This window comes from Branchiostoma belcheri, unplaced genomic scaffold, assembly GCF_001625305.1.
Source record: "Branchiostoma belcheri isolate BF01 breed outbred unplaced genomic scaffold, Haploidv18h27 scaffold160, whole genome shotgun sequence".
NCBI lineage: Eukaryota > Metazoa > Chordata > Leptocardii > Amphioxiformes > Branchiostomatidae > Branchiostoma > Branchiostoma belcheri.
Window position 1 is genome coordinate 409,624 of NW_017803047.1, and position 15,594 is coordinate 425,217.

General features: G+C 40.2%; 1 protein-coding gene across 1 annotated transcript in view; it reads left to right on the forward strand.

Annotated features, from left to right (window-relative positions):
- The window catches only part of LOC109466225 (TNFAIP3-interacting protein 1-like), a 32,453-nt gene that overhangs the window by 14,498 nt on the left and 2,361 nt on the right, over positions 1 to 15,594 (forward strand). Inside the window, exons 4-14 of the mRNA XM_019763891.1 lie at positions 378 to 566; positions 1,643 to 1,737; positions 5,634 to 5,724; positions 6,218 to 6,301; positions 7,367 to 7,543; positions 7,940 to 8,089; positions 8,603 to 8,758; positions 9,811 to 9,936; positions 11,677 to 11,757; positions 12,595 to 12,777; positions 13,732 to 13,871. Coding sequence (XP_019619450.1) covers positions 378 to 566; positions 1,643 to 1,737; positions 5,634 to 5,724; positions 6,218 to 6,301; positions 7,367 to 7,543; positions 7,940 to 8,089; positions 8,603 to 8,758; positions 9,811 to 9,936; positions 11,677 to 11,757; positions 12,595 to 12,777; positions 13,732 to 13,871 — 1,472 coding nt within the window. The remainder of the gene's footprint in view (positions 1 to 377; positions 567 to 1,642; positions 1,738 to 5,633; positions 5,725 to 6,217; positions 6,302 to 7,366; positions 7,544 to 7,939; positions 8,090 to 8,602; positions 8,759 to 9,810; positions 9,937 to 11,676; positions 11,758 to 12,594; positions 12,778 to 13,731; positions 13,872 to 15,594) is intronic.

Sequence of the window (15,594 nt, forward strand, 5' to 3'; positions counted from 1 at the left end):
AAAAAAAAAACAAAGGACGGGCCGAAAAAAAACAAGGTTCCGACGTTTAAAATTTCGACTTAATCATTGTACAGATGGTTTTGATTCAATGGGAACATCACATATACACAGCCAACATCACATATCACTGCATCAAAGTAAGAAACAAAACATGAAATCGGAGCCTTGTCTTGTCTCCTCTCTTCATAGTTATCTGTCATCCACCTTCCGGCATGGCAACAGACATTTTTGCCCATTTTCGGCATGTTGACCACTGTCCGAAGGCAACAAAATTTCTTGTTTTTTCCCCCCAAAATCAGGCGAAAATTAATGCGCGCGCTGATGTCATCCATAAAATTTACTTGCCTTGGCCTTACCAGTATTTCCCGTTCCCGCAGCCCTTGCCGACAGAGCGGAACGCCGTACCGGCGGTGACGTCAGGCGAGCCGTTGTCCAATCACGCCCAGCGGCTGGAGGCGGCACTGCAGGACGATGGCGGCGCGAGGAAGTCCACAGAAATGGCGGCCGAAATGGCGCGATTCGGCTCCAGGGTTCTACAGATGGAGAAAAAGTACAACATTCAGTCGGTATGTGTTAACTAACCTTCTCCCTGATGCCTAACACTGTAAGGCCATGTTGATTTGATAATATGGATGGTATCAGCGCGCACGCATGAATTTTCGTCCGTTTCAAAAAAAAAAAAAATGACCATACTATAAATCGCGCAAGCTGCTGCAAAATGAGTTAATATATACGGTGAATTAAGAAAACAATATTGGAAAACGATGAGAGAGTTAAAATCATCTTTATTAAGTTTTGATAAACAAACAAGAGGAACAGTTAAAACACCTAGGTCAATCCCTTAGTATGAGTTAATAATTGAATATTGAAACGGGCAGATATTACATTATATAGCCCCTGACCAAAGGTTCTGTCCATTTTGTCCAAAGCATATAGAAAACGAATTTCATTTTGTTATGGAATGTACCAAATATGATGTTATACGCAACAAGCTATTTACATTTCTCGAATCAAGTACAATAGATTTCAAGAGTCTCGATGTCAGAGACAGATTTGAATATATCTTTACATGTAATGGTCCCCACAACGCAAAAATAGGTAGATATATAAAGGAATGCTTTGCTATTAGAAAAAATGCCGAAACTTGTGACTAGCCCACTCGATTGTAACACTTTATCAACAACTTGTGATATCCCTTATTATTTGAATGATTATGATATAGATATGTTAGGTTTTATTCGACATTAGGTCTTATGCAACACATTTATTTTATTGTTGTTACTCTCTCTTTATGTAGTTTGCCATACATTGTACCATGTGCAATTGTCGTGCAATAAAGTTCTCTCTTTGTTAATAATATGAACTCACGTGACGCAAGGTAAGTATGTGTGCGTCTGGACGCCGAGACTGCAGTTGAAAAATGGTGATTCATTGGGTCTACTCAATATAATAAAAAGTATACATTAATATATTGCACTAGTTGAATCCAGAATGAATAGAATGCCAAAATCAATTCCAATGGAAAAAAGAAGAAAATGTGAAGAAATGAAAATGAAATGCAATAGTACAATAAATATTTAACATACAAGACAGGCCATATAGTATGTCTTGCTTGTGTGACCGTTTTGTATCACGTTTTCAGGTTCTGGTTAGAGATTTGACCACAGAAAACGAAGATCTGAAGAAGAAACTAACAGACGGACTGCAAGAGAAGAACGACACCATTCGTACTTTACAGTAAGTCTGCAGTGTCAAAACGACACCATACGTACTGACTTTATAATAAGTTACGTGCATAGTTTCATCAGGTTGGTAAGACACTGAGTGAAGAGACTCTTTTTACACGACCAAGTATGTTATTCAGCCGACGTTTCGGTGACCGTCTGTCTCCTTCCTCAGGGCAATACTGACTGGTTCACAACACATTGTGGTACAGGTGTCGCTGCTACAGATGCATTCCCAAATGTACAATATTTACATATCTACACATACTAGTATGCGTGATTAGATTACAGGGAAATGTATCTACAATGCGTTCCCAAACGTGCGGAAGTTGTGTATATATATATATATATATATATATATACATATACATAATGGCGGTCAGTTATAGTAGGTTTATAGTAAGTTATATGTAGTTAACGGTAAGCTAAGTCTAGTAGTATAACAGACAGCTAATGACTGTTGCTGTGTTATATTTGTGCGTCCCTTTCGCCTGTTTTGAAACGAATATAAAGCAAAGCGTCTAGTGATAATGCACAGAGCAATCCAACTCTACACAACTTTCTTAAGTTAAGATTATTCCTTGGGGGGCTCTACAAAAATATCTCTACATGAGACACGTGAACGTATATACAAACAGGGCATGTGCACTCCAGTTATGTCACTCAAGTCCAATGACTCTGACCTTGCAACTATCATTGCAAGGTCAAGGACTTTTCTTCTGGTCCCTTTTGCGGGATTTAGGTTAAAACAGTCACAAGGATATGACTGAAACAATGACTTTTCTACCAGCTAGTAGATTGTTGTTGAACGAACCTTCACCGCTTTTATATAGGAAAAAGGTAAAAAAACGATTAAGGTAGCAGAACACACTTTTGCCCCGGGGGATTTCTATATTCATAGTTAAGGACTCCAATTTTTACCGCGTGGACTCACATCGATGCGGTAAAAATTATAGTAGGGTGCACTGGCGAAATACGAAAAAAATTATTTGAGTTTAGGGCATAATCTATAAAATAACTGAAAACAAAAAGTTACGGTTTTTCTCGCCTGTGATGCCCTCTTTTATAAAGCGCCCTGCGGAAATCAACTGAACTGCAGCCGGATCACCCTGGAACGCAGTTGCATAATACGGCGCATTTATACACGAACAGGAAGAACACAACCCAAATCATACGGTGTACAAGCCGATATATTTTTGTACCACAAAGCACAGCTTCAAGAATTTCTTTCGCACTACTTTGTATACCCGCGGAGGTCAATTGAACTGCAGCCGGCTCACTCTGGAAGTGTTGCGTAATGTGGCGCAATTATACACGAACAAAAAGAATTTCACAATCCAGATCAAACACTCTGAAAGCCGATATATTTTTGTACGACAAAGCGTAGTTTACTCCTGGCTACCTCCCATATAAGACGTTCTAGTCAGGCTTCAAGAATTTTGTCTGTACTACTTTGTATACATCCGAGGATCGGCCATTGATATAGCCTGGTATCCAGTCTTACGTGATTGGGGGTATTGGGGTGTTCAGGCAGGTTGTGCCTTCGGGGGCTCGAATAGCTTCCCCCGCCCAGTGCAACAGGCCGGAGGCGGTAGGAGTGTTACGCTAAAAGGCAGCATGCTTTGGGATTTGGTTTCCCCCAACACGTGGAGGGCTAATCAGTCTCTCGTGAAATACACACCGGGAAACCTCTGTTAGGCGGGCGGGGCCCCGACCACGATCAGACTGAATACCAGGCTACCAGTGACATGCCCGTAACCAGGGGGGGTTCGGGTTCCCCCCACAAGGCTCAAAGGTCCACTTTTTGGTCCACTTTTTATGTAAAGGTCCAAGATTTTTCTTGAGAAGATGGACTGGAATCGTAGAAAAACTGCTCCCTTTGTCATTGAATAAAAATCTATCTCTGATTTTTTCTTGGAAATCCTCTAAAAAATGCACGAAATGCCAATTTAGAAGGTTCATTTTTCAAAATTTCCCGGACCCCACTAGGAACCTTGCGCCTACGGCGCTCGAGGTCCCCCTCAAACAGTGGGAAGAACCCCCCATTCAAAATCCTGGCTACGGACATGAGTGATACTGTTCTGCGGCCTTGAAGAAAGCCTCACCTTGGTTGTGTCAAAGTTGAACGATCGGTAATTCCGAGTTGAACGACCGATAATTGTATAAAATTGCGGTTACTCATCTTCCCTGCGGTTAAGGTGTCTAGCCGCGCGGTCCCCTATTGTTAGTTATGACAGTGCAAAAATTATGCCTATTGTGTTTTGCTAATTATGTCGCTTCGAGGAAACTAATTTAGTGTGAAGCGTGACAAAAAAATCGTCTGGTTCATGTGAAAAAGCTAAGAATAGTTCTTTCCTTGAAATCATTATACATGTACCGGGTTGCTCAGTACGAGTCTTGGGTGTTTTTGGAGAAGGTTGAAGTCAAGCAAGGCTCCGATGGGATTGCGGTAATTGTCTTTTTCAAAACTACTTTGTTATGCTTCAAAACATTGCATACTCTAACCACTAATTATTCAAATACTGGGGAAAGTTCGTAATTCCAGCTTATACCATATCCGGTCAAATAGTCCTCGTTACCTTCGCCAAGAAGGTTATGTTTTCAAAGGCGTTCGTGTGTGTGTCTGTCTGTGTGTCTGTCTGTAAACACGATAACTTGAGAAGGCTTAAATGGATTGTCTTCATACTTGGTAGGTGGGTAGGTCTTTATGAGACCTAGAAATGATTAGATTTTGGATAATTTTGGAAATTTGCATAATTTATGAGGAAATGATAGAATGGCTTTCTTTGTTAAGATAAGATTGTCTTTTGGTGGAGAATATGATCAACTGATATGATTCATGCAGATGAGGATGCTATCTAGTCTATTTGCATAATCAGGAGGAATAATCTTTACTTTGTCAGTCATAAAGTCATTCTAGTTCTTAATGAGTTGAGGTTATCTCAGGCATATAATGTTAGGGATGCATTTTTCGTCCTATTCAGGTAACCTGTCAACTTCTAATGCAATTTCTGGGTGGCAAAACTGGATTTTCAAATTATTTTCTCGTTCGTCAATCTTTTAATGTAGTAAGTTGAATCAAACGGACAAAGATATCATACCGATATGATATGCAAAAATGCAAATGTCGCTGACGGAAAACGATTGTTTGCTTTGTATCGTCATCATCATATCGTATCGTAGGCTGGTTAATTTTAGCTATTATGGGTGGTACCCAAAATAGAGACATCTCACGTAGCTTTTTTGGCCATTTCAACTGCTTCAAGTATGAAATGATGACAAAAATGTGCTAAGAAATGGCAGTAAATGTCAATATCAGACAGATTTCCTCATCCAGAATATGTTTTGAAGCCTGAAATTGCATTGGATGCTTTTGATGTGGCTTGATCTTAATGATACTTTTTGTTGTTTAGGTACAAATGTGTATCTGTATAGCCGGTATAACCGCCTTTCGGCGTAACACACCAGCTTCGCAGGCACGCGGCGAGGCGGCAGCTGGCTATATTACACCGATCGACTTGTTACACCTAACCCTTGAACTTCTAACTCTAGACATTGTTTAAAGCTATCTAATGATAATGCCCCTACTGTACTTGGTGACAGCGAGTTTCACTCTGCGATACTTCTAGCCTAAGGGAAGAATGAATTCTTGAACACCTCAATCCTTGGTTGATAACTCCGGTACTTGAAGGCATGGCTATTTCTTGTTCTCTTTTGGGCTGGTATTAGGTACTTAGTAGTTGGGACGTCCACCAGTTTATTAGTCATTTTGTACATCATGCATAGTCTGGACATGTGTGAAATACATTCTTTTACTTCCCATACTGTTGGTTCTGTTGAAATTGCTACACATCGTGGCTTGTTGTACATGTAGCTAAATATGACTCCGCCCCTCCCCCTTTTCTATAGAAACCAGGTCGATGACCTGCAGGTCAAACTGACGGCCCAGGAGGACCAGCCAGGTGTGACTGTCGACATAACCCAGCCAGTACACAAAGAAGTAAGTCTGTATCTGTATATCTAGTACATGCTTGTACACATCTTAGTCAAGAAAATTGTGATTAAACTAGAGAAGTAACATTTGCAAAGCAAATGCATAATGTTTACCTTCGGACATGGTCTTCTCTGTTAATTCTTACTCAAACACATTCAAATACATTGTACTACTAGTATATGGTGACAGGAGCAGAGCAGACCATGAAATTGCAACATTATGCAACCCAACACCAGTCACTATGGTGACAGACGTCAACAAATCATGTCATTGGTCAGGTCATATGTCACTGTTTGGAGAAGAAGAAGTGGAAGAAACGTAGCAAAAATAATATGTTTTCCTTCCTTTCCAAAAACAATATGAGAGCTTGTATGTGGCATATCATATGGATCGTGTCCATTCGTTTTGGTCATTTCTGATATCTCTTACTTTAAGTCAGTAAATGTTCATTGTATAAAAGTTACAAGCAAATACATATTGTATACTTTCATTGATGCAGAATGACGAGAAACAACACTCTACTGACAAGGAAATGTCTGAACTGAAGAATAAAGTTGAGGAGCTACAGAGACAGAAGAAAGAGGTAAGAGCAACAACGATAGTCTTAACCCTTGTCCTGCTGGCATTCCTGACACAATGTTTTTTCAATAATTTCATGTCTTAATTAGATCATAGATCCCCCCAATTTTTTGCTCTGCGGTGGCATAGTTACTTCCGCATTCGTTGCGTTTTGCTGCGGTGTGACGCCTTGCACGAGAAATACTCCCAAATCGTACCTATCCAGGGAGGGTGCTATATAGATGGTACTGTATGTGCAGGACGACAATTGTACAGTTGTGCACCCTGTCGCATATTCAGAAATTTCCACCAACATACGTCGACGAAGGTTAAGGCCACGCAATGCCTTTCTGTACGAATCGAATCCAATTTGAGTTAAATTTGAGTCAAATTTCACTACCAATCACGGTATCGTATGGGCTGTTTTGGCGCCAAACATATGTGTCAGAAATGTGACATACATGTAATTGCACAATATATGTTGAAAGTGAAAGTGAATTACAATCACACAATTGTCTTTTATAGAATATTTCAATATTCGGTTCACAAATGTTACATAATGCCCATTTTAAATGGGCATTATATTAATATTGTCTTATATTAATATTATATTATTATATATTTTAAAACTCTTATTATTATAGTATATTATTTTAAATAAAATACTTCAATACTTCAACATCATTTTAAATGAAATACTTCAATATTCGGTGAACAAATGTTACATAATGCCCATTTTAAATGGGCATTATATTAGTATTATATTATATTAATATTATATTATTATATCAAAACCTCTTATGTTATTATATGAAAACCTCTGATTGTAACCTCTTATTATTATATTATATTATATTTATTATATTAATATTATATTATATTAAAACCTCTTATATTATTATATGAAAACCTATGATTATAACCTCTTATTATATTATATTTATTATATTATATTATATTAATATTATATCATCATATTAAAACCTCTTATATTACTATATGAAAACCTCTGATTATAACCGCTTATTATTATATTATATTTATTATATCATATTAATATTATATCATCATATAAAAACCTTTTGCACAGATCATCGATGTAAACAAACAGTGGGACGTGCAGTACCGGTCCATGAAGGGGAGTTTGGAGAAGAAGTTGGAAGAGGCTCACAGGCAGGTTGCCGAGTACCGAGGCCAGGAGGACAAGAGGCAGAGGGACATTGACAAGATGCTACTATCTGCTAAGAAAAGGATAGACGCTGAACAGGTAAATAACATTGCGTGTAGTTTTGTAACGCGTAATCTTGTTTAATGATGTTAACCTTCACTTAACTTCCAAATGCCACAAGGATGAAATCCTTCATGATTTTGAGGAAGACTTGGTACCTAAGTCCTCCTCCCCTGAGTGCATAGCGAACGAGCCCCGGGGTCACAGAAAGTAGGGCAATCTGGGGCAGACAGATCTTCAGGGTTCCAGGAATGTGGGTATAGATGTGGGTCAGAGAAATGCCTGTGGACATTCCGCATGCCTGTGGACAAAATGCCTGTACCATTCCTAGAATTCTTGCAAACTGCACACAATACTGTACCATTAGGCTCCTCCCTGAGACGTCGCCAAAAAGCATTTTGTACACAAACATAAATGCATTGTCCGTGCCCCCAGGAGGCGAGAGAGCGGGCGGTGCAGGACCTTCAGCAGGAGAAACAGCGCGGAGACACCCTGTCTGCCCGCGTCACTCTCCTGGAGAACCAGATCACAGACATGATGCGGCAGCGGGGAAACCTGGAGGCCGAGATCAGGAGACTGAATGGGGTACTTTACATCAATAATAATAATAGATAACCTTTATTGTACATTCATGCCCTATCGGACTAAGTACAGGTAAACAGATGAAAAGGTATATACATGTTCGTAGTAAAAACAGGACTACTGATACTAATCTAATTACATCAGCTCTAAAACTACTAAAATACAGAGGTTCAGCTTCTTCTCGTTTCTTTGTGATGTTGAAAATATGATTTGAAATGGGTTTGTTTAATACAGGATAATCAAAGCGCATAAGAAAGATAAATTTTTCAATATTCGTCAGGGATTGGAGTATGAAATCTTTATTGACACAACTAAAGCACAATGTACATTGACTTTCATAGGGTGTTCTATAACTATGCCCACAAACTTCTTTCTTTCTCTTAATTTTGCAAGCTAGCCTCTAGCTTCAGAGGTGGTTGGGAAGAGTGCAAATAGGCCAAATAGACAGGTAACAGGCCAGAGGCAGAGGAGTTGGTCCAGACGCACTAACGACTACTTTTACATGTCAACATCCAGGCCCTGGGAGAGGCCCCCAGCATGACGGTAAGAACACCCCCGTACCAGGCGGCAGAGCGGCAACAGTCGGCCCCACGGCAGCAGAGTCAGCCCCCGTCACACAACACCCAGCCCTCCCTGGACACACAGACGGAGATCGAGGTTCTTCGGGCACAGGTAGGGAGGCCTAAGGCCACACCAATTTAATTTCTTGGTTAACGGATTTTTCTAGAAAAATAATGGAGCGGGCGGGCGAAAAAAAACAGGCCTAGGCATCCTATTATGGCCCAAAATGGTCGATAAGTCCATGAAGTCAACACACCAGGCTGGTTCAAAATTTCAACAATGAATTTTGAACTTTTAATGATAGCACTGCATTGCAAGATGGAATAACTGTAACAAGTAGGAAGAAAAGGACTGTTTTCAACTGTTCAGGGCGAAATATGAGCATTTTGCAGTTGATTCTGAATTATTATTATTATTATTTTTTTGCAAATCAGAAAAAAATGAAGCGGGCGAATTCGTTAACCAAGAAATTAAATTGGTGTGGCCTAAGTGAAAGTTTGCTGGGACGCATTTTTTGAAGGCACACATATCATTGACAATTAATTTAACTGCTGTCATTAGCACTCACCATGATCAATAATTGTTTTAATGCAAATTCGTGCCCGAGGGCTAATAGCAGGAACAGAAGAAACATATGGTATAAAAACAGACAATTAGCACGTATAGAATTAGAACTACTGACAACTACTAAGAAACTACTAATAAAAACTACTGGGTTTGATTTCTTTTTGAAGACAGAGGAAGACAAAGGATCCCACTTTTTCTGTAATTTGTGGGTTTTCAGATGTTAAGAGGAGGGTAGTAGGGTCAATAACCATTGACAATTTCTGTTTGATGTTTGATGTTTTATTTGAAATCCATTACATTAGACATCAACATCTAATCTATTTCTTCCTGGATTCAATAAAACTACAAATTCACAATATGTAATAACAAATTAAGAAGATAACGCAACACTTACATTCATTTTACTATCATACAACAATGCCCATTAAGGTACAACTACAGAGCATAAACAGTAACAAATACGCAAATAGCAACACGCAACACTTAAGGATCGCTTTTTGGAGCTTTTTGGATGATACAGAGACCTGCGATGTTGGGAAGTACCGATTTATTGGTGTGGAAAATGGGGGGAAAATCACATATATTTCTCAACACAGGTCGCCACCTACCGGGAAGATTTCGAGACGGAGCGGAGAGACCGGGAGAGGATCCAGGGGGAGAAGGAGACTCTGAGGGATGAAATGGTGGCCCTGAGGCTACAGGTGGACTATCTGTCTCAACAGGTGAGCTGACTAGAATCAAATAAGCTCCTATCACACATTCACAACCTTTCCACTGGCGAACACCAGTCGACCAAGGATGGTTGAGGTTTGGAAACAGTCTGAACAGATTTAGACCACACCTACCTTTCTATAGCTAAATCTAAACCTACTCACGAACACCAGCCAACCATGGCCGAACCTCCGGTTCACATCCGAATGTTTCAACGGTGCACACCCCAGTTCTTCCGCGTCCGTGGTAGTCCGTGGTAAAAAAAGTGACGAAAGGGTTTTGAGGGTCCAAGTTTGAGGTGACATTTCTCATAAACTGCCACGAAATATCATTAAACATTACCATACCATGGGTGAAGAGTGTAAGAAATGGTGATTTGGGGGTGAAAATTTCTTTTCTTTTTTTTCGAAATTTTGTGCATTAATTTGGAGTGAAAATAATGTTTTTCCGTTGATTTTACCAAACGTAAAAAGGTTGAAGAAACCAAACTCAGCTGGTCTTGTAGCTGAAGAGATATCCTTTCGTCCCATATACAGTTATTCTCCTTCCGAATTATTCCACGCCAGAGACGGTCGCCAGATTTGAGGTTGTGCAGCTTCGAATAGAAACGCCAAATTAACTGGGGTGTGCCCCCTTAACAGTGGCCAACCTGAAGGGGGTGGGGTGGCTAGCGTTAGGGAGGCGGCCATATTCGGTGTGTGATAGACGTATCACGGCGGTCAATTTCGAGGGTAAAATTTCCAATTCTACGGAGGGGTATCAGGTTACCGGGGTTCCACGCGCGGCTTCCGTGGAGCCAGTCTCAACAGTAAACATTTTGTTAAGCAATAATAAGCAGTTTCACGGGGACTCTCTTGTCCAAATGTGATAAAATCAGCATGGCATATACCTCAAATGTTGTTGTTTTTATTACAATGCTTAAATGTGTGTAAAATCACTCGCAACGCGTCGAATGCTTAGTCTAGATTAATCGACGTCAATATCCAAACAACTGATTTAAACCGACCCCAAATCTCCTAGAAAATCCCACATTTTTGCATTTTAGAGATCTGTATAACAAAATCAAGATTTGAGTCGGACAGTTGTCTTTATTTTTAAGTTAAAGTGTTGCTAAGGTCGAAAAATTCGCCAAAAAATGCACTTTTTCAACTTCAAAGACCGATAATTCCAGAATGCCGCCATCTTTAAAAAATCCGTCAGACACAGATCAAGATTTGTGTCTTACCTACAATTCAAAACGTTTCTGAGGTAAATTGAATTTGTTTTTGTTGCGGTTTAAATACCATGTTTGCACGCATGTCAGGTCGTGTGAGTAAGTGCAGGGGGTAACTTACATCCCCGTAAACAACAATTACGATCGTCAAGGTCACACACGATAACGGCAGTAGCTTCGTTACATGTTACATATCCACTATAAAACTGGGCATAGATATACTGTCCCGAAATCGGTTCAAATTTGTGAAAAGGTGAATTTTTTTACTGTTCGGCGGTACCCGTGTAAAAACGGGCCTGAAACCGCGGGTTTACTGTACATGATCGCGGGTGACCCCGGATCGAAGGAACATTCGGTTCGATTGACGTCATATCGAACACGATTTGATTCGAATGACGTCATATCGAACATGATTCTGTTCGATAAAAAGGTTGAAATATTTGGGCCAAAATTTGACCATCGTGGTATTCTATGCTCATTCTTCGAAAAGACCTGCACAGTATTCTAGACTAGTCTAATATAAAATTTGTACCTACAGCTTCGGGTGTATGAAGAAGACTTCAACCGTGAGCGCCGTCAGAAAGAACGTCTCCAACGGGAACTGAGACGGAGACCTATGGTAAGTAGTTAGAACTGGTTTAGATATAGATCAACATATCGTCATCATCAGAAAAGTACACTACATACTAATCACAAGACATGGTGACAGCATACTCGAGTTGTTTCAGCATACACAAGACATGGTGACAGCATACTCGAGTTGTTTCAGCATACACAAGACGTGGTGACAGCATACTTAACTTTTGTGGTGACAGCATACTCAACTTATTTTTACGCTGCCACCAACACGGAGGACAATACAATACTCATTCTTACCTGAGCGAAGTGAGGAAAGTCGTGTAAAGTGCCTTTCCCAGGGGCACAAATCGGTGGCATGGTAGGGTTCGAACCCGGGAGCTCTTGGTTCCAATACTATGTACTCAGTACACAAAGCAAACATAGACGGTTATATACTGAATATGTTCTACCGTTATTGCAAATTCTTGCACATGGTATAAAAGCAGACAATTAGTACATACAGAACTACTGATAACTACTAAGAAACTACTGGTAAAAAAACTACTGGGTTTCACTTCTTTTTTGAAGACAGAGGAGGACAAAAGATCCCACTTTTCCTGTAATTTGTGGGTTTTCGGATGTTAAGAGGAGAGTAGTTTTCTTTTCATTTGTATATGTGTGAAAGTTTGGGTAGAATTTGGAGGCTACGTCAAAGAGTTCATTTCGTTCATTGCTATAAAGGGTACAATTTGATATAAAATGCGTTTCGTCTTCCAACGTATTCAACGTACAATGTTTGCAAATTCGTTCATAAACTTGGAGGTTCTTGTACCGCCCTTCTTGTTATGCATTACGCTACACGACCCTACAACTGTCAACACCGTATTTCCCCATGCAGGCTGGTGAAGACCCCGCGCCTTACAGCCCCGGTCCGCGGCAGGAGGAGTACGTCCAGCCGCCGCCTGCCCAGTACTACCCTCCCCCTCCCCCGTACCGGGAACACCCTCCTCACTACCAGCAACCGTACTACCGACCTACCGCTGCCGAGATCCAGCAGAGAGAACTCAACCGCTATCCACAGGTACGATACAAAATGCCGAACTAGCATATTAGCGTTAGGGTTGGTGAATATTGGAGGGAAATGTATATTTAGTACCCCCAACATGCCCGTAGCCAGGGGGGGGGGGGGTCGGTCCACTTTTTGGTCCACTTTTTATGTAAAGGTCTACTTTTTGGTCCACTTTTTATGTAAAGGTCCAAGATATTTTTTTGAAAAGATGGACTGGAATCGTAGAAAAACTGCTCCCTTTGTCATTGAATAAAAATTTATCTCCGATTTTTTCTGGGAAATCCTCTCAAAAATGCACGAAATGCCATTTTAGAAGGTTCATTTTTCAAAAATTTCCGGGGGAACATGCCCCCGTACCCCCTAGAAACCTCGCGACTACTGCGCTCGAGGTCCCCACAAGCAGTGGGAAGAACCCCCCCAATCAAAATCCTGGCTACGGGCCGCCCAAGCAGTGGGAACAAGCAGTGGGAAGACCCCCTCCCCCCCATTCAAAATCCTGGCTACGGGCCGCCCAACATGAGCCAAAGAATCTCTCTAGTGGTTACAAACCACTCTCATTTTGATCAAGTACATTTTGCCACCTTCGCTACATGTGAGTATATAAAGGCTTTATATGGTTACCGAGAAACAAACTCAATACCCATTGCTAGATGTAACACTACTGGTAAGAAAAGGGCTGATAGTATCTGAGAAGGATGGCGAGTAAAATGTGGCGAATATGGCCTGTCGAACACTACCAAACTCCCCACGAAATATTTTGTTACAGGTAGGTCGAGTGGTTGGTAGTAGGGGCAGCTTCTGAATGTAAAACATTAATACTGTAACATACTTTCATTTATCAATTGTTTGATACTATTACATATAGTTTATATTGCTTATTATTACCCTGATCCATAGGCTAAGTGCCTGATATTTACTAATAAAAGAATGAAAGATTAAGAAACGTATGATTATGATGTATTATAGCGTGGCCGCCTGACCCCTCGCGGGACTGGTTACCCTGCCGGGCGGTTCTCTGGACAGGTCATCCCGAGAACTCTCCCTACTGACGTCGAGCACGACTGTGCGGACGGACTGGTCAGCAGAAACGTGGGAGACTGTCCCAGGTAACTTTCAAACTTCAGCCGTCACTGCTGCTCAACAAAATTCAAGCAGATCTTTTTTTTTAATCTGTCTTTATTTGAGTTTTATAAATGAACAAAAAAGCATGGCAAATATATAACTGACACATGTAGTACCGCAAAACAAATAATAATAAACCCGGGAAACAGACATATTAACCGTTTAGCAACCCCAATGCCGAGAACATATCATTTATCCTTTAGACTAGATCACAAATTACCTATATATCTATTAGTTACCTACTATATGTACCTATCTTTAACCAGAAAATACAGTATTAAAATTCCCCCATTTTCCCTTATGTTTATATGTACTTTATCTTGTCTGTATGCAATGTTCAATTCTAGTTTGTAGATATACGAAACAAAGGATTTGAAAGCAGACAGATTTAAAGCAGATCTTTTGGTGGCTCCAAGACAGTATCAAATTGGCAAGAAACTATAATTGGCTACTAACTATAATTATTCAATATGCCACTCGAAGTAAGGCTGGAGAAGGAAGAGATACCAGTACATAAAAGAAAGCCCGATAAAAACGCACAAAACAAGTAAAACAATAAGCCGAAGCCTGAACCTCTGCTTGGAAAGTAGTAGCTAAGGCCCTATTTTCACTATACGGTGATCGTTGAGCTACCTTACACCATCCAAAATTGGACATGATTTGGGATATGGTGCAAGTATGATTAAACTCAGCATCGAAACAGGAAGGCACAACCGCACACCTCTGGAGCAAAGGATTTGCCAATTTTGTAGCTCAAACAAAGTAGAAGATGAAGCCCACTTTGTCATTGATTGTAGTTTATATAATAATGAAAGAAATGATCTTTTTAGATATATTACAAGTACGTTTTCATACTTCCAATACTTGTCTAATATTGAAAAAAATATCTTTCTTATGCGTTTTGATCATCCTGTACTATACAAACCCATTTCAAATTATATTTTCAACATCACTAAGAAAAGAGAAGAAGCCGAACCTCTGTATTAGAGTAGTTTCAGAGTTGTTTGTACTACAAACATGTATGTTACCTATTTCATCTGTTGACCTGTACTTAGCCCGATAGGGCATGGATGTACAATAAAGGTTATTATTATTATTATATTTCAGTCCATACCATGGATGAAATATATTGTGTTCCCTCATGTTTCTTCTCCTTCTCCTTCTCCTCCTGCCACACAGTCAAAGGGATTCAACTCTGTCATTTTTTAGTCAAATGACCTGAAATTTGGCAAGGAGGTAGAGTGGGCCAATACCCCTAGGCGTTTTTTTCATTTTTTTGATACATGCCTTTGAAAAATTTTTATGAAGGTTTTTTGGGGCATTTTTCGACAAAAAATGGATTTTTGGATCCTGAGCGCTGGTTTTACAACCAAATGATCTGAAATTCGGTATAAGGGTACCTTGAACATGTGTTTACAGAATAGCAGTCACATGTTTGGCATACACCATTTCCAAATGACTCATTTAGGGGACTTTAATGGCTATTTTCAGACCAAAAAAGGGGCCAAAAGTGCTGTACCCGTTCCACGTTCGATCTAAAGAATGCCCGTTCTATCTGCCGTTGGCCATCGAACACATCGAACATTGCGGGTTACCTGAGGTCACGTTGCACGTAAGTCGTGCACAATGACCCACACATTCAATTTTATGTAACGTTACCTAGATTTTTACGTCATCAGTCATCTACAATCACGACGAGGGAATATG